At 42.7% G+C, this 25,023-nt stretch overlaps 1 protein-coding gene across 1 annotated transcript in view; it reads right to left on the bottom strand.

Moving 5' to 3' along the window:
- The window catches only part of ADGRG4 (adhesion G protein-coupled receptor G4), a 123,637-nt gene that overhangs the window by 58,736 nt on the left and 39,878 nt on the right, over positions 1–25,023 (bottom strand). Inside the window, 9 exon segments of the mRNA XM_035005814.1 lie at positions 163–227; positions 1,877–1,971; positions 2,942–6,847; positions 6,850–7,866; positions 7,869–8,530; positions 8,569–8,704; positions 24,218–24,277; positions 24,280–24,493; positions 24,495–24,842. Coding sequence (XP_034861705.1) covers positions 163–227; positions 1,877–1,971; positions 2,942–6,847; positions 6,850–7,866; positions 7,869–8,530; positions 8,569–8,704; positions 24,218–24,277; positions 24,280–24,493; positions 24,495–24,842 — 6,503 coding nt within the window.

The raw sequence follows: 25,023 nt of genomic DNA, 5'->3' as shown, positions 1-25,023 counted from the left end.
AAGAAAGAAAGAAAGAAAGAAAGAAAGAAAGAAAGAAAGAAAGAAAGAAAGAAAGAAAGAAAGAAAGAAAGAAAGAAAGAAAGAAAGAAATCCCCTCTGGATAGGAACATACCCAGAATCCCTCAAACTGCCTTCGACCCACAATAGATGACACTCACGTACCTGGTTTTGATTTGAATAGTCAGATTAGCAAGAGCAAATTCACTGTCCTGAAATATAGAATTCAACTGTAAAAGATAAAACATATCAGATTTAGTATTCTCACTCCTCTATCTTAACCCAGGAAAGGTACCTGAGACAATGCTGCATTTATTATTTTGGTTGGTTCAACATTTCCATCTGCTCCATTCAGTTTTTCTATTTTGGGGCTGAACTGTGTTGTCTCCGAAATTCATACATTGAAGCCCGAACCCCTTAATGTAACTATATTTGGAAGTAGGGCCTTTAAGGGAGGCAGTTGAGGCTAAATATGGTCATAAGGGTGGAGCCCTAATCTGATAGGACTGGTGTTCCTATAAGAAGAGAAAGAGACCCCAGATCTCTCTCTCTCTCTCTCTCTCTCTTTCTGGGGGGTGTGTGCGCGCGCATGCACGCTATGCGAGGACAAAGAGAGAAGACAGTCCATCTCCAAGCCAAGGAGAGAGGCCTCAGGAGAAACCAATCCTGCCAACACCTTGATCTTGGACTTCCAGCCTCCAGAACCATGAGAAAAGAAATGTCTGTTGTTTAAGACCCTCAGTGCATCCTATTTTGTTATGGCAGACCTAGTGGACAAATACACCCACCCACTTTCAAGCACTTATAATCATGTTATACACACTAGCAAAGAAACGCTGATGGAAAAAGAGAGGAAACAGACATGATCGTTTACTGTTGGTGGGGTGCAAATTGGTATCACCTGTTTGGGAGGCCACTTAACTCTAGTTATTAAAATGTGAAATGTTTGTGTCCTTTGATCCAACAATTCCAGTTCTGGGTATTTATCCTATAGAAAAACTCAAGTGTCCCCAAAATTTATTGCAAGGGCGTTATTGTCTGCATTGGTTCCAAATAGAGAAAAAACAAGTAAAAGCAACCTAAATGTCCACCAACGGATGTCTGGATTTAAAAAAAAAAAAATACTACATCACAACCATCGAGTGAAATCCTTGGTATCTGTTTAAGTATATGAGGTAGATCAATATTTGCAGCATGAATATGCTCAAAGATATACAGTTAAGTGAGAAAAAGCAAGTTGCAGGACAGCATAATTGTATGATTCCAGTTATTTTTGTCAAAGAACATACTTGCATCAGTGTTATCGCAGGTAGAGGAAAAAAATCTGAACGAATATACCTCAGACTGTAAGAGGAATCAATACAAGGAGCAGTATTACAGAAGACATTTACTTTCTGGGTCTCAGATTTCAGTGTCTGAATTTTTTACAGAGAGTATGTATTACTCTTATTATCAGAAAAATGTAAGGATAAATACAACATTTCTTGTGTAGGAGAGAAAAAAATTAAAATGCAGAAAACAAACATATGTAAATACAATAGCATAGACTTGGTTATCACTGCTCTCCTACTTTTCTCTAAATAAAAAAAATTTGGCAAAGGCCCAGAATTTGTGTCAGTGGAGGGAAATGTACAGTTCTAAGCGAATTAAAATAATATCCCATAAAAGCTTTCAGCATTGGCACTATGAGAGACCACATACATCCTTACGGTGTTACTTACAGAGTGGATAAATTTGCTGCAAAAAATCAAAACCAAGTAGCTGTGAAATATGCTATGGGTAGAAAAAAAGTAACCCCTAGTTTTAATCTACTCCATCTATCATATATGTATCTTCACATATTTTATATGTACCATAAATATTTAAAAGATTATTTTACCCATTTTTCTACAAATTCATTTACAACACTGGTAATAAGGATCCTTGGCTCTTTATCAAACACAGAGAAGCTCATTTCAATATTGTAGAAGGAAACTGTAATTAAAAATGAGATTAATTTCATTCACTTAGTTCAAGAAATTTAACTTCCATAAATTTGGTGAAAATTGCTTGTCATTTTAAAGAGACCAACAATGAAGTCTCATTCTTAAGTTTTGCTTAATTTAACTCCAAGGTCAAGAACCAGCACTTTGGGCTCCGTATCCAAAAGCAAAACAGATTACCATCACATTTTTGCTTTAATTATTTGGGCAGTTTCCTGATGGCTACACAGTTGATGGACATTCTGCAAATCCCCCAAATCCTCAATTTTCATTAGCCAACACATTTCCAGTCCATTTCATGGTCAAGCTGAACATTATCTCACAAGATCATTTGCCCTGAGAAAATATTTATTTCTTCCTGTGCCTTACTTTCTGCTTCAGGTTTTTCTCTCTTTTCCTCTTTCTCTTGTCTGTCCTATCAGATTTCAATTTTGGAATGTGAAAAGTGGAAGGGACATCCAATATTTGAATGACATGGAAGGCAAATACTCCCCAGCCATGGATAAGCTTCCCAAGCTGGCTGGAGGTGGAGACTGGAGAAGCTGAGGCCTGTCTAAGAGGCATTCAAAAAGGCAGGCTAGAGTATCTTCTGGTGTTTGCTGGTATGCAGTCATCATGTCAGACCTAAGGCCATATAATTCTCTACTGGGAGAGGGTGAAGTTCCTGATCCATGCTCACCCTGGCAGAGACAGAGCATCAGGAACAAAATGGATGGAAAGGTATTTAGAAGTGTCACGCTGAATGCAAAGATACATTTGCATTATATTTCAATAAAGCAGAGCTAAGCAGAATTCTGTGTTTGGACAAGGTATGCCCTGGACCCATTGTCTGAAAGAGAGAGGAAACGTCTATGCCTTCCTTTATCCTTTTCTGCCTTCAGAGAAATGGCCGCCGTAGAGAACACATGACCCATTGTGCATGCATTTTGTTAGTGATACGCTGCCCCTATTGTGGAACATACCTATGGACTTAGTGGCTGTAAGGGAAGTTGCTGTTTCCATAGACAGAAAAGAAGGTGTGGAGTCCAACTGGGTTGTCTCAGAAGAGGAAGAGAGTAGTGAAGACAAAGCCGCTGTAGAAGGATGTGTTACTCCAGTGGATGTGAGTGGAAATGAGGCAGCCGTAAGTGTAGTGGTGGTTATATTTGGAAAGGAGTCCAGCGTGGGCTTAGGAAGAACTAAAGTAGGGCATGCTGATGCAGCTGGGATTCTGCTCCATGCAGATGTTCCTGCAGGGCGAGGCGGAAGCTCAGAACTAATAGATAGGATGTGGTCACTTGCAGGAGGTGACCTACTCATTCTGCTAAAGGGTAGAGGTTGAGACACGGTCCTGGAGTTGGCAGTCACAGTGGTTCTGGGAGATGCCTCGGGGGATTTAGAAGTGTATGCACTGTCAGCTGGGATTTGTATAGATACGGGGAGAGAAATTGGGAAGCCAGTAGTGATACTGCCCACTGTAAGTGTAGGAGTGGTTTGGGTGAGTGCGGTGCTTACAGCAGCAAAGGGTAGTGTTGCCAAGTGAGTGAATGAGCGCACTGGTATGGTGTCAGAAGTCAGAAATGCAGACTTTGACACCTCTACTGGAGAAGAAGTTAGAGTGTGAGAAATACCGGGTACAGTTGCCAGTGGAGAACCCGAAGGGAGAGTAGATGAAATCCAAGCCAGCATGGATGAACTAGTAGCCTCTGAAAGTATAGATCCTGAAGTGGCACCAGAAGGATTCCATGCAAGGGTAGTCCCAGGAGTTACAGATGTAGCTGTCTTCTCAAATGTGTGCTTAATGTCAGCCAAAGTGATAGTGGTAGGTCTTGAAGATATTGGTGATGAAGGGCTGTCAGACATCTCCAACGTAGGAAGAATTCCTGACGTGGGAATTGATGACTTTGCCATAACATCTCCAGATACCAGACCAGTGAGAGAAGCTGTGAATGTTGACAAAGACCCAGGAACAAGGTATGGAGTCTCTGTTTCCACCTTGCGGGGTGTAGGTGTATGAGTAGTGGTGGAAATTGGAAATTGAGAACCTTTAGCTGTGGGTGTGTTCCAGGAAGTCATAAGCAGAGACTGGGTGTTACCAGATGTGATTCTCGTTCCCAGAACTGGAAATTCAACCATTTGGGACGTAAGAGGGAAAAAAGTCTCTGGAGTGGAGAACTTGGCTTCAGTACTATGAGGTGAAAAAAGAAATGATGTCACAGAGGGTGGCATTGCGATGGATGGAGTCTGTGGGGGGTACAAAACAGGGGTAACCACAGATGTGGCACCTTTTGTTAGTTCAGCTGCTGAAGTATTTTCTGACAAGGGAGTCATCTTATCTGTATTCGAAGAAAGGTAAGTGGTGGCTTTTACCCTTTCTGTGGGTCCAGGAGTGCTCTTAAAGCTCGTCAAAGATGGGGAAACCTGAATATTCAATGAAGTATAGAGATTATCTGACGGAGTAGATGAAAGCACACTTTCAAGGGCAGCAGTTCTGGAATAAGTGTTTGTGAGAGATAATATGCCCAGAGTTGTAGTCTCATCTCTTTGTGACGAGTGCCGAGTTGTTGATCGAAATGGTGAAAATGTGGTCTTTGGAATGGAAGAAATAGCTTCAGTGTTCCTAGAACCGAGTAGAGAGGAGGCAGCGGTACCTACAGATGGAATCGCTATCCCCGCCATAACAGTGGCTGGAATGGTTTTCACAGAGGGGAAAGTTGGCTGTGTCGGAGAGGAAGAGGATGTAGGTGTGATCCTGGAGGACACCTCCATCATTCCTGAAGTAAAGGAAGCAGAGGAAGACAGTGCACTTTTTGAAGTAGGCCCAGGTGCGACATCCAATGTAGATGTTTGTAGGGTCATAGTAGTCTTAGGGGTAGACAATAATGAAGAGAATGATCCAACTCTTGTGGAAGTGTCAAAAGAAACAGCTGGAGGTGAGAAAGCAGAGCCATTAACTGACATTGAGGGCATCTCAGACATAGGCCCAGAAGTGGCTATGGAGGGACTTTTCAAATAGTCTGGGTGTGCTATTTTAGAAGATTTCTTTATTGGTATTGTGGGAGTGTCAGAAACTCTTTTGGAGCTGAAGGCAGTGACACTGACTGGCAGTGAGGACATCTGGTAGATAGGAGTCGATGTCGCCACAGAGGTTTTCCCAAGAAGTACCATAGGTGCATTTGGAGCAGACAGGGCCGTAGTGATCCCATCAGCAGAGACGACTGTAAAATTGGCACTAGCTAGTCCAGTTGTGGAAAGAGATAGGGACTCAGGGAAGGTCTGTGTACTTTCAGAAATGGGAGAAGCAACTGAAGTCACCTCAGTTTGAGTCTTAGGGGAAAGCGAGTACGAAAGGGTTGTGTTGACATTTACAGGACTGGATATTCTTGTTGTCCTGGAAGTTATGGTGTCTACAGATGAAGTATCCTGGCGGTATGAGAAAGGGTGAGTCACAGAGGTGGTACTTCCGATCATTTTCTCAGTCCTGGGAGTATATACTGAAAGGGCACTGATGCTTTCTTTTTCAGGAGACAAAAATGTGGTAATTGTCAGGGCTTGTGAAGGGAGGGCTGTTTTCCCAAGACTGGTAGACATTTCTGGAATGTGAGCATCTACTGTGTGACTTGAGAGAGAGGTAGGTGTAGGCTGTATAGTCCCAGAAGTGGGAGATGAAGCTGAAATCCTGTCAGGTGGAGTTGCAAGTGGAAACTCTGAAGGTGAATGTGTTTGGTGACTGGAAATTGTTGTGGTCTCAGCAAATCCTGTCTCTGTCATTTCCAAGGATGAAGTACTCTGGGAGTCTGAAATAAAAGGATTCTTTGATGGGGACATTTCTGTCGCCTCCATAGTTCTAGGGGCGTTTCCCGGGGATATGGCCGTCCGCTCTTTGTCAGAAGATATGGTAGAAATGTCGGTCACTAATAGGGTGGGGACCAGTGTGTTTCCAAGACCTGTTGAAGACTGAGAAATGTGACCATCTACTGTAAGCTTATTGGCAGAGGTGTGTGAGGGCATGGTCTCATCAACAACAGAAGTTTCTGTGGAGCTAGGAGCCAAGCTAACTACATTCTCACTGCTGCTGAGAGTGTACAGAAGGCTGAGAGCGTGGGTAGAAGTCTCCTCCCCTTGAGATATGGGCTGGGTTGCTCCTGGTGTCAATGTAGTTGAAATCACATGGGTGGAGGACACAACAGGAATGTTGCTGGGGAGAGATTTAGAGCAGACAAGAGTGGGTGTAAATGGGGTTACTGTGTCAGCTGAGGTGAAGAGAAAGGTGGTCTCGGCCTTAGTTGCCACGGGAGTGGGAGGCCTCCACGAGGCGACTGGAGTCTCTGTCAGAGAGGGAACTGCCGTGGGTGTCATCCTGACAGAGAACACTGTGGCTTCTGAAGTGGTGGGAACCGAGTGTCTGTGGGTAGGCACTGTATCGCTGGTCGTGGAAGCTGTCTGATCCAATGGTGATGCGGATGCTGTGGTCACCATAGCTGATGGCGCAGGGGCTGCTGAGGAATGGGTAGCAGTAGGCTGTGGAGACAAGATGCCAGCAGACAAGGACATAGCTGTCATGTCTGTAGGGAGAGTGGCAACACTGGTCCCCCAAATCCTTGTGGTGGAAGCACCCAAGGGTTCAGGGAATGTCTGTGTACTCCCAGAATTGGGAGATGGAGTTGGATTTCCCTCCGGTGGAGCCTCTGAAGTCCAGTGTGCTGTGTGGGTGTGGGCAGAATTAAAGATTTCTGTGGTTCCGTCGTAGGAGCTCTTAGGTGTGGTTTCCATCGATTTTGTAGAAATCCAACTTCCTCTCACCTCAGTGGTTGCAGTTTTATCATCCAACGGGGTGGTCAACTTTTCTGCGTCAGGAAAAGGGGAAACAGTGACAGAGGCTGTTACCATTGTGCAGATTCTGTTGCTTCCAGCATTGTTGCAAATGGGGAAAGCTCAGTTGTCACTGCTAGAGTTGATTTTCCCTCAAGATACCGGGAAGCTGTTTCTGTCCTTGTCACAAGACCGTTAGCGCTCTCCTCAGTAGAGACATTTGGTCCAATGTCAGCAAGGGTAGGTATGATATCTACCGGTGGAACCAATGTCTCCCTTGGTGTTGAAAGAAGCTCACCTCCAGCTGCTGTGGGCAGAGGAGTAGTTTTGTGTCCTAAAGTGGTAAGTTTAATCTCAGGCAATTTGGTTACAGATGTGGTTCCGGAAACTGTGGTGAAATTAGCAAGCCATGAAGTCGTGAGCGTGGATAGAGCTGTTGCGTATCTGTCTGTAGAGGCACCAGCAGTCACGCTAGCATCAGTGATAGTGGTAGCCTCGCTTCCGGAGGGGGCTTCTGGTGGGGTAGTAGCAGTGCTAGCAGTGGATGAATGTCCCGCATTAGAAGCGCTCCCATGGAACGCTGATGTCCACAAGGTCTGGTCTGGCCTGGGAGTCCACGTGGTTTCATTGGTAGCGAACAGATGGGCACCATCATCAGTTATCGATGTGTGACCAGACTCAGACGCCTTGAATGTGGAAGCTGATCTAGTGGCATTCAAAGGAAGCATGTTTCCGCCACCTGTGGGTGTATTCTGGGTATATACTGGCCCAGGTGTTATGGGGGGAAGTAGAGTGTCAGTTGCCATGGGTGCAAGTGTGACCCCAAGAGTCAAGGCTGTGTGTGTAGTCTCAGCATCAATAACCGGCTGTACACTCTGAGCTCTGGTGAACGGGGAGGATGTCTTGAAAGAAAGGGCCACAGAAGAGGCCCTTTTTGGTATGAAGGTAGATATTGTATCCACCATTCTGGGTGAAGAGACGTCTTGGAAATTTGTAGATGTCAATTCTGTTTCAGCTGTTAGCACAGGCATCATCTCAATAGGCCTAGTTGGGAGCGTTTTTGAATGAACTGGAGATGCTATTTCCATGCCAGTCTTACCAATGTGGATGCTGTCTGATTTCTAGGAAATACAGAATCCACTGGAGCAACTGTGGAGCTGAGCACAGACTCAGGTGGGAACGTTGATGCAGTCCCAACGTGAGTAGTTGTAGCTGAAGTCTCTTCCACCGTGGACCAAGGTACTATTCCAGCAGCTGTAAAGGCAAGAAACTCCTGGCTAGCTGTGGTGATTGAAGGTGCATCGATACCTGTGGATTTGTGTTTGGGCCAAGATGTTGTAGATATGGGTATCGACTCAGCAGATGAGAATAAAGATGTTGTCTTCCTAATGGTTGACTGAGATCCAGTCACTGAAGTCTTGGATATAATTGAATTCTTGGTAAGTCCGGACATGTATAGAAAATTCGTAGCTGTAGTTGGATGAAAGGTCTCAGTAGCAATGGCTTCAGCCATTTTTGTTGTCCTTGTGCTCTCTGAAGATGGGGATTTAGTTATCTTCATGGAGTTGGTAGTAGTGCCTATAGAGGTACTCTTGGTAGGCAGAGTGATGGCCGCTGAAGTAGACAAAATGTCTGCCGTGAATCTGGTTGTCTCAGCTACGGGTGTCTTCAAAAATTTTGGTGCAGTCATTGTTTCCAGAGGTGGAGATGTTGTATTGGAATATGATACGGTTGTATAATCAGTTGCAAAAAGAGGCATGCTTTTAACCAACTGAGCCACCCAGGCGCCCCAAGAGGCATGCTTTTAAACGTCATTGTAGAAGAATATATCGTCTCTTGTGGTTTTAGTCCAGTAACTTGGGATGGAGTTGTCAAATCTATTTGTTGTGAAAGAGTTGTGCTCATTTCTTGAATTGTTATATTTTCAGAAACAACTGAAAAATTAGAAAGCATGTGTTACTTTGGATTTGGCTTTAGAAATCAGAAACAATTCTGTTAGAGCTCTATAATTTTTTCTCATGTTTTTAAGAGGCGATAAGTATCAGATATAATCAAGCCACTTGATTACTTGGTTTTTCTTAAGATGATTTTCTACTTTCTAAAATCTCTATATGGTTCTCAAAATGCCCTCATTATGTAACAAGTAGAAGGATATCCATTTCAGGGGCGCCTGGGTGGCTCAGTTGGTTGTGTCCAACTCTTGATTTCGGCTCAGCTCATGATCTCAGGGTCATGAGGCTGAGCCCTGCATTGGGCTCTGTGCTGGGCATGAAGCCTGCTTAAGATTCTCTCTCTCCCTCTCCTCTGCCCCTTCCCAACCCCACTCGCATGCTCGCCCATGCTCTCTCTCTCTCTCTAAAAAAAAAAAAAAAAATGAATTTCGTATACAGGATGGATAGGAACAGGAAGACACTGAAAGCAAGGAGACTTTTTAGGAGGCTGGTAGAATCCTCCTCCTCACCTCACTCCCACCAACTCTGAGCCAATCCAACTCTCCATCACCTCCATACCAGCACTTGAGCGGTCAAGCACTGCCGGACACGGTCACACAAGGGGATGAACTAGTATTTCTATAATTTCATCATCACCAACCCCAAATAAGCCTTTCACACTGCCCAGCCATCCCACTACTTTTCTTTGGTCAATTTTGCTACTACTCTCTACAGTAACTATTTAAAACCTTCCTCGGGCGCCTGGGTGGCTCAGTTGGTTAAGCGACTACCTTCAGCTCAGGTCATGATCCTGGAGTCCCGGAATCGAGTCCCGCATCGGGCTCCCTGCTCGGCGGGGGGTCTGCTTCTCCCTCTGACCCTCCCCCCTCTCATGCTCTCTCTATCTCATTCTCTCCCTCAAATAAATAAATAAAATCTTTAAAAAATAAAAAAATAAATAAAACCTTCCTCATTGGGGCGCCTGGGTGGCTCAGCAGTTAAGCATCTGCCTTCGGCTCAGGTCATGATCCCAGGGTCCTGGGATCGAGCCCCACGTTGGGCTCCCTGCTCAGCGGAGTGCCTGCTTCTCCCTCTCCTTCTGCCCCTCCCCCTGCTTGTGTACGCTCCCTCTCTCTCTTTATGTCCCTCTCTCATCAAATAAAATCTTAAAAATAAATAAATACATAAAATAAAACCTTCCTCATTATCAAACTCTGCCCCCACATGTTTATTAAGTAACTGTGTCCCTTACTTCACAGGAAAACCTAACTGAAGTGATCAGAAACTCAGCTGCGCTACCATCGCAGTTATCCCTCCTTTTCCTAAGGAGCCTTTCCTTCCTGATTTAAAACATCTTCTAGGGGCGCCTGGGTGGCTCAGTTGGTTAAGCGACTGCCTTCGGCTCAGGTCATGATCCTGGAGTCCCAGGATCGAATCCTGCATCGGGCTCCCTGCTCGGCGGGGAGTCTGCTTCATCCTCTGACCCTATCCCCTCTCATGTGTTCTCTCTCTCTCATTCTCTCTCTGTCAAATAAATAAATAAAATCTTTAAAAAAAAATAAAACATCTTCTAGTCTCTTACAATAAAAAAAATAAAAGCCCCACATCTCTGCAGGTACTGTCCCATCTCCCTCCTCCCCATCACATCACTTTAAAGAAAGTTTTATCTATACTGACTGTCTCCACCCTCCTCGGCCCCATTCTTTAGCCCACCCTAGTCTGGGTTTTGTCATCATTCCACCGCACAGCACCCACTAAGGCCACCAATGGCCTCCATGAGGACACATACTATGGATACTTTTTCAGTCTTCATCTTATCTGACCTCTCAACAGCTTTTGACAATGTTGACTACTCCATCCTTCTTAAAATACTCTTTTCATTATTTCCATGACATAACACACTCTTGGGCTTTCTCCTGATCCTCCGGCCACTCCTTTTCTATCTCCTTTGCAGACCCATCCTATTTAATCCAGTCATTAAATATTAGAGTTCCTCAAGCCTTGGTCCCAGCACCTCTTCTCTTCTTACCCTGTGGTTCCTCCATACACCTTCATATTTGAGTTTACACCTGTACACAGATGAAAGTCAAAGTTTATATCTCTAGACCAGATCTCTATTCTGAGCTCCACCATTGCTCACTTGACATCTCTTGGATATCTCCTTAACCCCTCAAACTCAATACGCCCCAATTTGAACTCATTGTCTTCTCTCCAAACTGGGTCCTCTTTCAGTACTCTCTCAGTGAAAGACATCATCATACATTCAATCATGCAAGCCAAAACCCTCTCCCGCGGTCTCCTTCCTTTTCTCTCTCACCTGCCATAGCCAACCCATAATTTTGCCCTATGACTCTTACCTCCTAAATAGCTCTTGATTCCATCTGTTTCTCTCCATCTCAATCACTTACCATCCTCACCAAACCACCATCAGTCTCTTCACCTGGACTCTGCAGTACCCTCCCAACTGAACTCTCTCCCTCTGCTCTTGGCCCCCCTCCAATCTGTTCCATAGTTCAATCAGGATGATCTTTTTGAAATGCAAATTTTATCATGTCTCTCTCTCTCTCTCTCTCTCTCTCTCACACACACACACACACACACACACAAATACACACAAACTTAGCTCCCTTTAGTGGCCTTCTATTATTCCTAGGATTAAAAAAGTGTGCCTCTTAATAGAGCTTACAAAGCTATGTGCAGTTTGGTCCCTACCCACCTGTCTGGCCTCACTCTGTGTGAGGTTTCTCCCTTGTTTCTTGGGCTTCAGCCCACCAGCCTCATTTAAATCCTCCAATACTTGGCATTCTCTTTCCCACCACATGACTGCTACCTACCCTGTTACCTGTACTTGGGATGTTCTTCCCATCCCTCTTCTCCTCATCCTTCAGAGCTCAGCTCATGCATCACTTCCTCAAGGAAGCCTGCTACCTTCTTTAGCCTCCATGACTAGGTCACACCAATCTATTCTAGGCTCTGAGGACACCCCATACCTCTTCTTTTTTTTTTTTAAGATTTTATTTATTTGCGAGAGAGAGAATGAGAGACAGAGAGCATGAGAGGGAGGAGGGCCAGAGGGAGAAGCAGACTCCCCGCCGAGCAGGGACCCCGATGCGGGACTCGATCCCGGGACTCCAGGATCATGACCTGAGCTGAAGGCAGTCGCTTAACCAACTGAGCCACCCAGGCGCCCTCACCCCATACCTCTTCTTCAGAGTAGTTGTCACCACTGCAGGTTTACATCTGTGTGTGCTTATTACAGTCCGTCTTCCTCACTACACCATACGCGCAGGGCCTGGCACATGGTAGATGTCCAGTAAATATTTGCAGGTTGACTGAATAAGTGGATGGTGAGGGCTTGGAATGAAATAAAAGTAGTATGGGGGATTCCTAAAGGAAGAATTGACAGGTTATGGTAACAAAGAAGCTTATGAGTTAAAGAAGACAGAGAAATCTCAGAGGACTCAAATTTTGCTTTTGGGTGACTTGGAGAATAGGAAATAGGAAAATTGGGAAGGTGGCCTCTCTCAGAAGAAAAATATGCACTTCTGACTTGGGTAAGTGGAACTCGGGATGATGGAACATCCAAGCGAAAATGGTGCATAGTAAAATTCAAGACTGAGTCATAATTTTTCTCCAGTTCAGATCACCCAGAATGAAATCATGCATATTTACCATTGGGAAATTAGCATTTTGAATTTATCCACCTGGGAAGCATATTACTTATGAGGTAGAAATAATTATGGTGGTAGACAATCTACTAACTTGTTTCACTGTCTTGAGCATTAAAATTACTTTTAATTTGCATAGATAGAAATTCTGAGATGTGTGTAGGATGTTCTTTAGGATTTTGTGGTCATTAGCAAGTAGGATGAATGACACTCGGAAGCCTGCAACTGACTGTACAGACAGAGTTGACAAAAGTCACACATGCATAAAGTCACAACACACGTGTGCAAGGGGAAAAGTCAGAGTTAATAGAAGTACTCTCCCACTTAATTTTACGACATCATTTCAATGATCAGAGATCCACATTCTGTTAGGCCTTACCAAGAAACTGCTATGTTTCTGGAGCACAACATTTATTTCAACTTTTCTGCCTTCAAATGTGTCCATAAAGTACAAGTAGAGGGAGAACTGTCAGGATTTGGGTTTCCATTTTTTTTTAAGATTTTTTATTTATTTGATAGAGAGAGAGACAGCGAGAGAGGGAACACAAGCAGGGGGAGGGGGAGAGGGAGAAGCAGGCTTCCCGCCGAGCAGGGAGCCCGATGCGGGGCTCGATCCCAGGACCCTGGGATCATGACCTGAGCCGAAGGCAGACGCTTAACGACTGAGCCACCCAGGCGCCCCGGGTTTCCATTTTTGTAAAAGGCTTTACCACAGCCAACTGGCTTAGCAAACCTGTGAAAGGGTCCCTTATACCACACTTGAGGAGCATGGCATCCCAGAGCCCGAAACACTCTCCAAGAATACACTAATTCCCATTCTTTTACAAATGATTCATGATGGAGCTGCACTCACTTTTTAGGAAAACAATAAAATACCGAATACCAGAAAAGTCCAAGTTATCCTCTTTGATACAATATTCAAAGAGCACTGTTACAGGAGTCCTAATGAGTAACGAGAAACTCAGAACACAGAGGATGGGAGTTAGGTGCGATATTTGTATCTAAAGATGGCTGAGCTGTAAATGTTAACTGTTATTAACACTTCCAATAAGCATCTCAAAAAGTAGCATAAAACTTAGGAAAGGGGGGGGTCTAGCTGGCTCAGTCGGTGGAGTGTGGGACTCTTCATCTTGGGGTTGTGAGTGTGAGCCCCACATTGGGTGTAGAAATTACTTAAAAATAAAATCTTAGGGGGCACCTGGGCAGCTCAGTTGGTTGAGCATCTGACTCTTGGTTTCAGTTCAGGTCATGATCTCAGGGTCATGAGATTTAGCCTCTCATTGGGCTCCGCACGCAGCAAGGAGTCTGCTTGAGATTCTCTCCCTCGCCCTCTCCCTCCCCCTCAGCCCCTCAGTCTCTCTCTGTAAAATAAATAAATAAAATCTTTTTAAAGAATAAAAGAAAATCTTAAAAAAAAAAAACTTAGAAAAGGAAAAACAAATGAATTGAACAAAATTGCCAAGCAGGTAGCATTTTAAGTACCAGGTATCTCTTAGAAAATAATGCAACTTACATTGCCTCACTTAAACCTGAAGCCTGGATTTCTCTATTTCAGCAGATCTCCCATCGAACCTTCCAGATGAGAGTTTTTTTCCAGAGGGATTACCGTACCAAGTTTTTCCTCTAACGTCTTTATTAACAGACTCGTCTGCCTTAATTAAAATCACAGAATCGTAGAACTAAGTCTTGGACATTGTATTCAATCCCTTCATTTAGAGACTAGGCCCAGAGAGGTACAGTGTTGACAGGATGAGATTTCCACAGATGAAATGTGTAGAGAAGTAAGACGGTGTGTGCCAGTATTTTAATCATCTAGTACCCATAAGTGCATGCCCTCAATTTACACAGAACCACCACAAACCTAGGAGAAAGAAGAGACTCTACCTAAAAAAAAAAAAAAAAAAAAAAAAAACAAGGGAAGACAAACGTAGATAATAAAAGCCAAGTTCTGTAAGTGCTGAACAGCTCAAGAATAAGCAATCACCCAAAATAATGAGACATAAACCCTAGAGGAGAGTATCACGGTGCTAAACCAAAATGTGAAGATGCCCTTGCAAGCCTAGGCATAGAATCCCAATGGGGATCCCAAATTACAGCCATGCCCTGAAACAATATCTGCCTTGAAGAATCATTCATATCCCAGATAAAGTCGATCAAATCAAGTGTCAGTAACTTTTTAACCAAGATTCATAGGAATTAAAGATTCTTTCAAACCCCAAGTCTGGCAATTAATTACGATGGGTTAGGAAACAGGTTCAATTGATACAGAAAAAGCATTTGACAAAATCCCATGTACATTCATGGTAAAATCCCTTGACAAGGTAGGAACAGAGGGTATTTATGTCAATTTGATAAAGAACATCACCAAGAAACCTACATTTAAAATCAACCAGGGGCGCCTGGGTGGCTCAGTCAGTTAAGCGTCCAACTCTTGATTTTAGCTCAGGTCACGAACTCGGGGTCTTGAGATCTAGCCCCCTCAGCCTCTGCACTCAGTGGGGTGTCTGCTTGAGATTCTCTCTCTCCCTCTCCCTCTGCCCCTCCCCCCACTCTTGCACATGCTCTCTCTCTCTCAAATAAATAAATAAATCTTTAAAAAAAACCACATAAAATATGGCGCCTGGGTGGCTCAGTCAGTTAAGCGTCTGCCTTCTGTTCAGGTCATGGTCCCAGGGTCCTGGGATCGAGCCCTGCATCGGGCTCCCTGCTCGGCGGGAAGCCTGCTTCTCCCTCTCCCACTCCCCCTGCTTGTGTTCCCTCTCTCACTGTGTCTCTCTCTGTCAAATAAATAAATAAAATCTTTAAAAAAATAAAAATAAAAAAACATAAAATCAACCATAATGGTGAAAGACTGAATGTCTTTCCTCCAAGACTGGAAGCAAGGCAAGAATGTCCACTCTCACCACTTTTAGTCAACATAGTACTGGAAGCCAGAGGCATTCCAGTAAGGAAAGAAAAAGAAATAAAAGACCTTGCAATGGTGCTGGGCTGGCTCAGTCAGTAGAGCATGCAACTCTTGATCTCAGGATTGTGAGTTTGGGCCCCATATTGGGGGTAGAGTTTACTTAATAAAAAAAAAATTTTTAAGCATTGCAGATTACATGATTGTCCATGTAGAAAATCCCAAGTAATCTAAAAAAAAAAAAAAAACAACAACAAAAAAGCCCAACCCCCTGAAACTTAGAAGTGAGTTCAGTGGGAGGCCTGGGTGGCTCAGTCGGCTAAGCTCTGCCTTCAGCTCGGGTCATGATCCCAGGGTCCTGGGATCCAGTCCCACATTGGGCTCCCTGCTCAGCAGGGAGCCTGCTTCTCCCTCTGCCTGCTGCTCCCCATGCTTGTGCTCTCTCTGACAAATAAATAAATAAAACCTTTTAAAACAAACAAACAAAAAAAGAAGTGAGTTCAGCAAGGTTGGAGGGTACAAAATTAGCACTAAGCAAAGAGTTCTTCAACTTGACACCAAAAGAAAAACTGATAAATTGGACTTCACCAAAACTCAAAGGTTTTGCTCCATGAAAGCCCATGTGAAAAGAATTTTTAAAAGCAATCTATAGACTAGGAGAAAATATTTGCAAAACATATATCCAACCAAGGACTAGAATATATATAGACCTCTCAAGACTCAACAGTAACGGAGTGCCTGGGTGGCTCAGTCGTTAAGTGTCTGTCTTCAGTTCAGGTCATGATCCCAGGGTCCCGGGATCGAGCCCCACATCGGGCTCCCTGCTCTGTGGGGAAGCCTGCTTCTCCCTCTCCCACTCCTCCTGCTTGTGTTTCCTCTCTCACCATCTCTCTCTCTGTCAAACAAATAAATAAAATCTTCTTAAAAAATAGGCAAAAGACATGAATAGTTTACTGAGGAGGATGTACAAATGGCAAATAATCATAGAAAAGGATGTTCAATGTCAGTAGGCACCAGGGAAATGCAAATGAAAACCATAATGACATCAAAAACTAATGATGTATTGTGTGGTGACTAACATAACATAATAAAATAAAATTTAAAAAATAAAACAAAATAATTTTTAAAAAAGAAAGAAAACCATAATGAAACTGCACTACACACTTACTGGAATAGCTAAAATAAAAATTAGTGGCAACACCAAATGCTGGCAAGGATGGAGAGAAACTGGATCACTCATCCATTGCTGGTGGAAATACAAGAAGGTACAGCCACTCTGGAAAACAGCCTGACGGTTTCATATAAAACTAAATGGGCAGGGCACCTGAGTGGCTCAGTTGGTTGAGCGACTGCCTTCGGCTCAGGTCATGATCCTGGAGTCCCGGGATCGAGTCCCGCATTGGGCTCCCTCCTCAGCAGGGAGCCTGCTTCTCCCTCTGACCCTCCCGACCCTCCCCCCTCTCATGTGCTCTTTCAGTCTCTCTCTCTCAAATAAATAAATAAAATCTTTAAAAAAAAAAAAAAAACTAAATGGGCAACTACCATCCAGCTCAGCAATGGGACTCCTGGGCATTTATCCCAAAGAAATGAAAATTTGTGTTTACACAAAAACCTGTACACAGAGATTCATGACAGGGTGTGGTTTTTTAGGGGAAGGGAGTGGCTATATCCAAAACTTAGAATCAGCCCAAATGTCCTTAATCAGGTGAATGTCTAAACAAACTGTGGCACATCCATACCATGGAACCTTACTCAGAAATGGAAAAGGACAGACTATGGATACATACAACCTAGACAGATCTCAAGGGAATGATACTGAGTGAAAAAAAAAGTCAATGCCAAAAGGTTCATACTGTCTGATTCCATTTACTAACATTTTTTAAATGACACACTCCTAGAAATGGCAGACGGATTAGTGGTCGTCAAGGGTTAGCGATGTGGGGAGCAGAGGGAGGTGGAGAGAAAGGACAGGAGGGAGGTGGGTGTGTTTATTTTATTTTTTTTTTCAAAGATTTATTTATTTATTTGAGAGAGCGAGAATGAGAGAGAGTACATGAGAGGGGGGAGGGTCAGAGGGAGAAGCAGACTCCCCGCCGAGCAGGGAGCCCGATGCGGGACTCGATCCAGGGACTCCAGGATCATGACCTGAGCCGAAGGCAGTCGCTTAACAAACTGAGCCACCCAGGTGCCCGGTGGGTGTGTTTATGAGGGGCGATGGTGAGGGGGGGCGACGGTGAGGGGGGGGCGGGTCCCTGAGGTATTGAAAGCATTCACTACCTTGACTGTGGTGGTAGATACACAAATCAACACAAGTGGTAGAATTATATAGAACTTAATACACACAGACACACAAATGAGTCCAAGTAGAACTAGGGAAATCTGAATAAGATTGGTGAATTGTATCAACGTCAATATTCTGGTCATTATCCTACAGCTTTGTGAAATGTTAGTCTTGGGGGAAACTGGGCAAATTGTACAAGGGATCTCCAGCCACATGTGAATCTACACTTCTCTCAATTAAAAAAAGGCAAATGCAAAAGCCCACATCATGCAGGTAGCTGAGTGAAAACCGAATGTCCATCCCTACTGGAGGGACCACAGAAACCACGGAGGCCAGCCTCCATCTTTGAAGGGCTTGCAAACATGTTTTGCCACATTCATTCTGTTCCCATTTGTGAACAAGTGATCATTTGCCCAAATGATTTGCATGAGCTTTGCTATCTCTGTATTTTAAAGTGGGGATAATCCATGCTAATTCACAGGGGCCTGTGGGCTTAATTGCCATTTGCTCCTTCACTCTAGACAAAATTGTATTATTGTAATCATTGGGAGCTGGAGAACAGAGGTATAGAGTCGCTGAATATTTATGAGGCATTTTGTTGCTGATGTACCTGCCAAGAGAATATTAAGTAGAACATTTGCTAAGGTACCAAAATCTGCCTGTGATTTGGGTATATCACCTCATATTAAATCTTTGTGTTTTCTAGCCTACCTATTGCACCTGGTTTTTTTCTTTCAATCACGACCTTTGGAAATATAATTCAGGGTGTGTTTATTAGATTTGTGAGAGATAATAGTGGCCAGAAACCGCCATAGACAGATCTGCCTGTGGGGTAGAAAAAATATGAAATGAGTATCTTTAAGATGATGAGAAAAAATATATATATATGTATATATATATATATTTTTTTTTTTTTTTCAAAATGGTGTCTGTATCCAGTTTCCAGGCAAGGACATGAAAAATGAATTCTGAGATAGGGAGAGAGACTGGCTAGAGCTTCCATCTCTGAATCTATAGGAGAACGTCACCCTGTGCAGGGGAATACAAATAAGGAGGTTTGAGCAAACTACAAACAGTTCCTGCTTATCTTTCGTGATAAAAAAGGAGGGTAGCACAGAAAATTGATATACAAGGGCCAAACCAAATTGCCTTTTAGCTAATAGAGCCCATCACTATGGAACCTTTCCTATCAGAGCTGATAATTGCTTCGAGGGCTTCATAGTGGGCCAAACAAAGGCCTTAGAAAGTGCACAAACTATATAATGAATCTCTGCATATTCGAAGAATGGTTAGTTCATAAAGTAATTCAAAGCAGCTGGAGCATGAGATCAATTAATACATCTTAGCAAATCAATAGCTCCACAGATACAGGGACCCTGGGTTTCGATACAGTGCAGATCTCCCAGGATGGACTCAGTTCGTGTTATTTCGTTCTTTCCAAAGGGGATTTCTCAAATGCGTATCTAGGAGTCATTTCATCTGCGTATCTTTAGGAAGATTCTTCGTCTTCATACAAACACAAGTCCGAACAAATCCTTTGTTGGATCATGTGTCTGAGCTAAGATTAGGCAATTATGCTCAACATACCTAGAGAGGAATTTTAACTTGTGATCCGTCCCTAATGGTCACTTCAAGAAATCCCTTCCACCGTCCATTCCTTTTCAAAATACCGTAGACTTTTGTCACAGCTAAAACCTGGAAACAACTTAAAAGTACTTCAAAGGGAGCTCACTGAATAAATTATAGGAGATCCCTACTCTGTCATACTAATCAGCATCCCCCCCCAAATAATCAGGCAGCTCTATATTCTATATTTTCTGATATGGGAATGCCTCCAAAATATATTATTAAATGGATATATGACGACTATGTGCATAATGATGATCCCAACTTTGAAAAAGAAAAACAAAGACATATTCATGTAAACCCAAGTTTTCAATTGTTCCTGAAACAATACATAAGAAATTATTAACAATTGTCACTTTTAGGGAGAGGAGCTAAGGGCAAGAGATTGACGAGAAAGGAGACTTTTAATTTCTATCTTCATGCATTGTTAGAATTTTTACCAGCATATCTATTACTTCTACTTTAAAAAGTAAATCCATTTTAATGAATAAAGTAATAAAATAACTAGTAAAAATGGTAAATCAATTTAAATTGTAAAAGCTTATATTCTTTTCCCTTGAAATTCTACTCTTACTAATGTGTCCTATTAAATTGCAAACCCACATATACCAAGATGTATGCACAAGGAAATTTGTTACAGCATTATGTATAACTGTAAAAAATTGGGAAGCAACTTAAATGCCCATCAGTGGTGAGTTAAAGAAATCATAGCGCATCTATACAACGGATACATGTAGCCCTAACCATGCATGAGGTTGCTCTAAATGTACTGATGTGTCCATGATAATATTAAGTTAAAATACATCAAACTGTAAAACATTATGTATGTATGCATATATTATTTTTGGTTTTTTAAGACTATACACACACATGAACATTTATTATAAAGCCATTAAAAAAATCTAAAAGAATGGACACCTCTGTGGAAAAGATGTAGTATAGGTTTTACTTCATACTTCATATACTTTGTGTTGTTTGAGTCTATTTTATAATAAACTCCATATAATAAACAACCATAATGTATTGCACTTGTGATTTTTTTTAAGATTTTGTTTTTTGGGGGCACCTGGGTGGCTCAGGCTGTTAAGCATCTGACTTCAGCTCAGGTCATGATCTCGGGGTCCTGGGATCGAGACCCCTCATTGGGCTCCCCACACAGTGGGGGGGTCTGCTTGTCCTTCTCTTGTTCCCTCTGCCCCTTCACCCACTCATGAGCGCTCGCTCTCTCTTCCTCCCTCTCCCTCTCTCTCTCAAGTAAATAAATATATTTTTTAAAGATTTTATTTTTTTTCTTTTTAGTAGGCTCCATGTCCAACGTGAGGACTGAACTCACGACCCTGAGATCAAGAGTCCCATGCGCCACGGACTGAGCCAGCCAGACGCCCCCTGCATTTGTAATTTGTAAAAATAAAGAAAAGATGCTTAAAAACAACTCCAAAACTAAATTACAAATGACTGACAACTTTGCTGTTGTTATTATTTATCACTGTGTTGTTTAAATATTCCTGAGACATCTCCAACTCTAGTGAATACTTGTTCATTAAATCCAGGTAGGGTTCATGGTTTTCAGCAAATGTTCCCCAAAAGACTTATTCTCATGAATATATAAATATATACATATATAATTTATGGGTAAATAGATATATTGAGATTTGTAACCTAGCAATGTGCTCATTAAAATTTATTTCTTAAAGGTCATAATCCTTCTATGGACCATAAATACCAATTTATTAGGCAAAAGCTGAAGCTGGACATGTTGTAATCACTCCTATTTATTCAGGTAATTGCCCCCTTTCCCCCAGATGCCACACGGCCAGGACGGACATAGAAGAAATTCTATGGTGTTACAGCCCCTTCAGTGGTGAGCAGTGACTGTAGCTGGTGCCCTAATTTCCCCACGTGGGTTATTAGCACCAGCAAATCCCTTCAAAGGAAGCTTCTAAAACAGTGGTCATAATCTCCATAGACTCCCTAGAGGTGTGGGGGTGAAAAGAACATAAGCTTTGCAACTGGACAAATCTTTGCTCAAATCCCAGCTCCACTGCTTATTTAATAGGTGACATTAAGCAATTTTACTTAACCTCTTTGAGCCTCTCTTCCCTCATCTATAAAATGCCTGGCATGCGGCAAGAACTTCGTAAAAAGCAGCAATTATCGTATTATTTTTGAATAGGTTGGAAACTATAGACTCTGTCCTCAGAGAAAAGAATCCATCTTGCACTTTTAGTATGTTGCATGCGATTTCAAGGGCTCCGCCTACCCATCAAGGCTATTCTGGACATCAGGTTAGAAACCCCTGGTCTAAGGTTTAGAAAGAACATCTGAAGACACCTGAATAGTAAAAATAATGTTTTCTACTCCTTTTTCTGGTTGTCATTTTATTTTTTTTTTAAAGATTTTATTTATTTATTTGACAGAGAGAGACACAGCGAGAGAGGAAACACAAGCAGGGGGAGTGGGAGAGGGAGAAGCAGGCTTCCCGCGGAGCAGGGAGCCCGATGCGGGGCTCGATCCCAGGACCCTGGGATCATGACCTGAGCCGAAGGCAGACGCTTAACGACTGAGCCACCCCGGCGCCCCTGGTTGTCATTTTAGGTTGTGCTTTCTTTTCCTTTTTGTTGTGCTGGATTATTTGTGTATTATGCCTACTGGAACTCAGGCAGACCAAGAGGATAGATTGTACATTAAAGAGGGTACAAAAGAGCAAAGTAAATGAGGGTTGTCTCATACTTTAACAACATCAGTTAGATATAGCGATTTGCCAGCAAAGTGGTAGGAAAGGCCACAGCAATTCACTGGCCGGATTAGGTTTTCAAAGCCCGCTGCTAAGCATATGGATTTAATAGAGCCATACTTCCGGTTCCTTAGATCAAAGATAAAGTGACTTTAAACTGCTTTGGGTGAGCTGTTCAGGCTTAACCTACTAGTCCCTAGCTCTGTTTTGTAATCAGAGCCAGCTAGCACTATTCTGTTTTCAAGGCTTCAGAAAAGAGAAAAACCAAATGCCTCCAGGTAGTCACTCAAAGGAATAGTTTTCCTGTTCCTTTGCATTAGTCTGATCTCAAAGAAACACAGAAACCCCCTGCCATTAATTCAAACAGCACTCGGACTGCTGGTGAAAATATATCTCTGTAGTCTGTGAGAAACTATTAGGCGTGGATCTAGCCCCCATCCCCTAAATACCCCCCCAAAATCCCTAAGAATCGTAAATAAAACCTAAGAATGAGTAAACATTTCAGGAAATGGGGAAAAAATCCCATCTTAATGCTGTTATCACTGACTTTACCCACGCTCAGGACGGCTGCTGCTGAGGGTGGAAAAGATTGGATCTGAGGGGAGAACAGGGTTGTACAGAGAAAACCAATCCTATATTTTCTCATCGAAATGGGAAAGAAGGAGAAAAATACATGTGTCATTCCGAAGAGCCAGTTTTCTTACAAGAACTCCATCCCAAACAGTCCCTAACATCATCATTGCTCATGAAAGAAAAATGAATTGGTTTATAAATCCCATTACTTGCTAAAAGGAACCAGGACTCTGGTAAAATGGCTGATTCTTGCGCTGAGCAGAGGAAGTACAAGATGAGCCTATAACATCTTGTGCTAAAAGTAAGGAAGTACTCAAAAAATGATGGGAACGTGTCAAAAGGACACAAGAGCCAGATGGAAGGCCTCCCACTGGCCCAAATTGGGCCAACTTGAACATCAAAATAAATGATAGCAACAGATTGTAACCCATTGAATAAGGTAAGAATCCATGAGTTCATGCTGGTATAAACACATAAACAACTGAAGGAATATCTAAGTAAATGTGGAAGAAGAAAACACTCTTCACTGCAGTAGAACACTAACTAAAAAATGTTGAAAAATGATGGAGTTTTAAAAATCAACATTTTGTGACTATTGTATAAGCCATTGAGGCAAGTACCATCGATAGATGTAAAACTACTGGATGAAAGTTTGATAACAGGGATGCCTGGGTGGCTCAGTTGGTTGGGCATCTGCCTTCCTCTCAGATCATGATCCCAGATTCCTGGGATCGAGTCCCACATTGGGCTCCTTGCTCAGCGGGGAGCCTGCTTCTCCCTCTGCTTGCTGCTCCCCCTGCTTGGGCTCTCTCTCTCTCTGACAAATAAATAAATAAAATATTTTTTTAAAAAGTTTGATAACAACAGGATATTTACATAGCCTCCAAATATCTCCCCAGAAGTTAGTTTTTTAAAAAAATATTTATTACTTTATTTGAGAGAGAGAGAGAGTGGGGGGAGGGGCAGAGGGAGAGAATCCTCAAGCAGACTCCCCACTGAGAGTGCAGCCCAATCCCACAACCCATGAACTCATGACCTGAGCCGAAACCAAGAGTCAGACGCTTAACCAACTGAGCCACCCAGGTGCCCCTCCCCAGAAATTAGTTATTAATTACAGAGGGAAAAATAGTAACAGTGGAGAAATCTAGAAAAAATAGCTATAAAAGAAATTAGTAGGACAACTGGTTATATTTTAATATTGACGATGAATTAGATACTTGTACTATAACAATGTACAGCAGTAAGAGAATGTCCTTATTTTAATGAGATACACACTGAGATATTTAGGGGTAATGAGGCATTATGTCCACAACTTACTCTTAAATGGTTAAGAAACTGTGTGTGTGTGTGTGTGTGTGTATGTGTGTAGGGAGGAGGAAAGAGGAAGAGAAAGGAATAATAATAAAACCCTGGGAAAATATAATAGTCAGTGAATCTGGGTAAAAAACATGTAGAAGTTCCTTGCCCTGTTGTAATTTTCTGCAAGTTTTAAGTGATATCAAAAAGAAAGAAAGAAAGAAAGAAAGAAAGAAAGAAAGAAAGAAAGAAAGAAAGAAAGAAAGAAAGAAAGAAAGAAAATAGTCTTTGCTGTACGTTAAAAAGCAGATGACAAAACTGGTAACTCTGGGCCCCTCTGAGAAGGGCAGAGCCTTGGCCCAGAGTGGGTTATCCAGAGCAGTGAGCAGAAGACCACATCAGCACAACCAAGGAGGACAGCTCAGAAGTTACTCACAGCAGCGCAGTCTCATGTCAACAGTTGGGATGATCCTGTTGATGAGCCAAGCATCTTCTTCCAGCTAACAACGTTTCCACCCACACACTTCAGAAACTCCTCATTTTCCAGGATGTGGTCCCAGAGTTGAAAGTAGTACAAGCTGCCAGTAAAACCAGGCAGCGTGCTTCCTACCTGGGTGTCCCAGTTCGTGAGAAAATGTCCTAGAATCAGAGTCCCATTAGGTGTCAGGTTTTGCGGTTGATCCATCATTACCAGTATCCTTTCTGTATTCAGGATAGAGCTCGAATCTACCCTTCACACCATCCCATATCAAGCAGATTGTATGCCACTGAAAGGGAGTCAGGTGGTAATGGATATAAAAGGTCTTGCCCAAGTTGTATAGTATTAGCTGCTGATGGTCTCCTCCAAGTCCAAGGTCTATGTCTTCTCTGCCCAGGAAGGTGTTATTAGTAATATAGGAGAAGGCCATCCAATCACTTAATTTGTCATCCGCAAACACCAGGTCAATGCATGCCGTGAATCGACTGAGTTTAGGAACCGTGTTGGTCAGGCTCACATGCGTGTCAACTCTTCCATAAAAATCCAGTCTTTTTCCTTTTAGTGAAAGTGCCTCTGCCCAAATCTGGGGAAGGGGAAAGAGAAAGCGAAGGAAATTTCGGTAACAAAAATTCAATGTTATCATCTTCTTTAGCCACATAGTCAATCCCAGACTACACAATGCTATTATGAGTCAATCCTGGTGCAAAAAAAAAAAAAAAGCCCCAAATAGTGGATATGCAGAAATCATCTCTATTTGACATTGG

Source organism: Mirounga leonina, unplaced genomic scaffold, assembly GCF_011800145.1.
Source record: "Mirounga leonina isolate KUSES-001 unplaced genomic scaffold, KU_Mleo_1.0 Mir_101664, whole genome shotgun sequence".
Classification (NCBI taxonomy): Eukaryota; Metazoa; Chordata; class Mammalia; order Carnivora; family Phocidae; genus Mirounga; species Mirounga leonina.
This window is presented reverse-complemented; position numbering and strand designations above follow the sequence as displayed.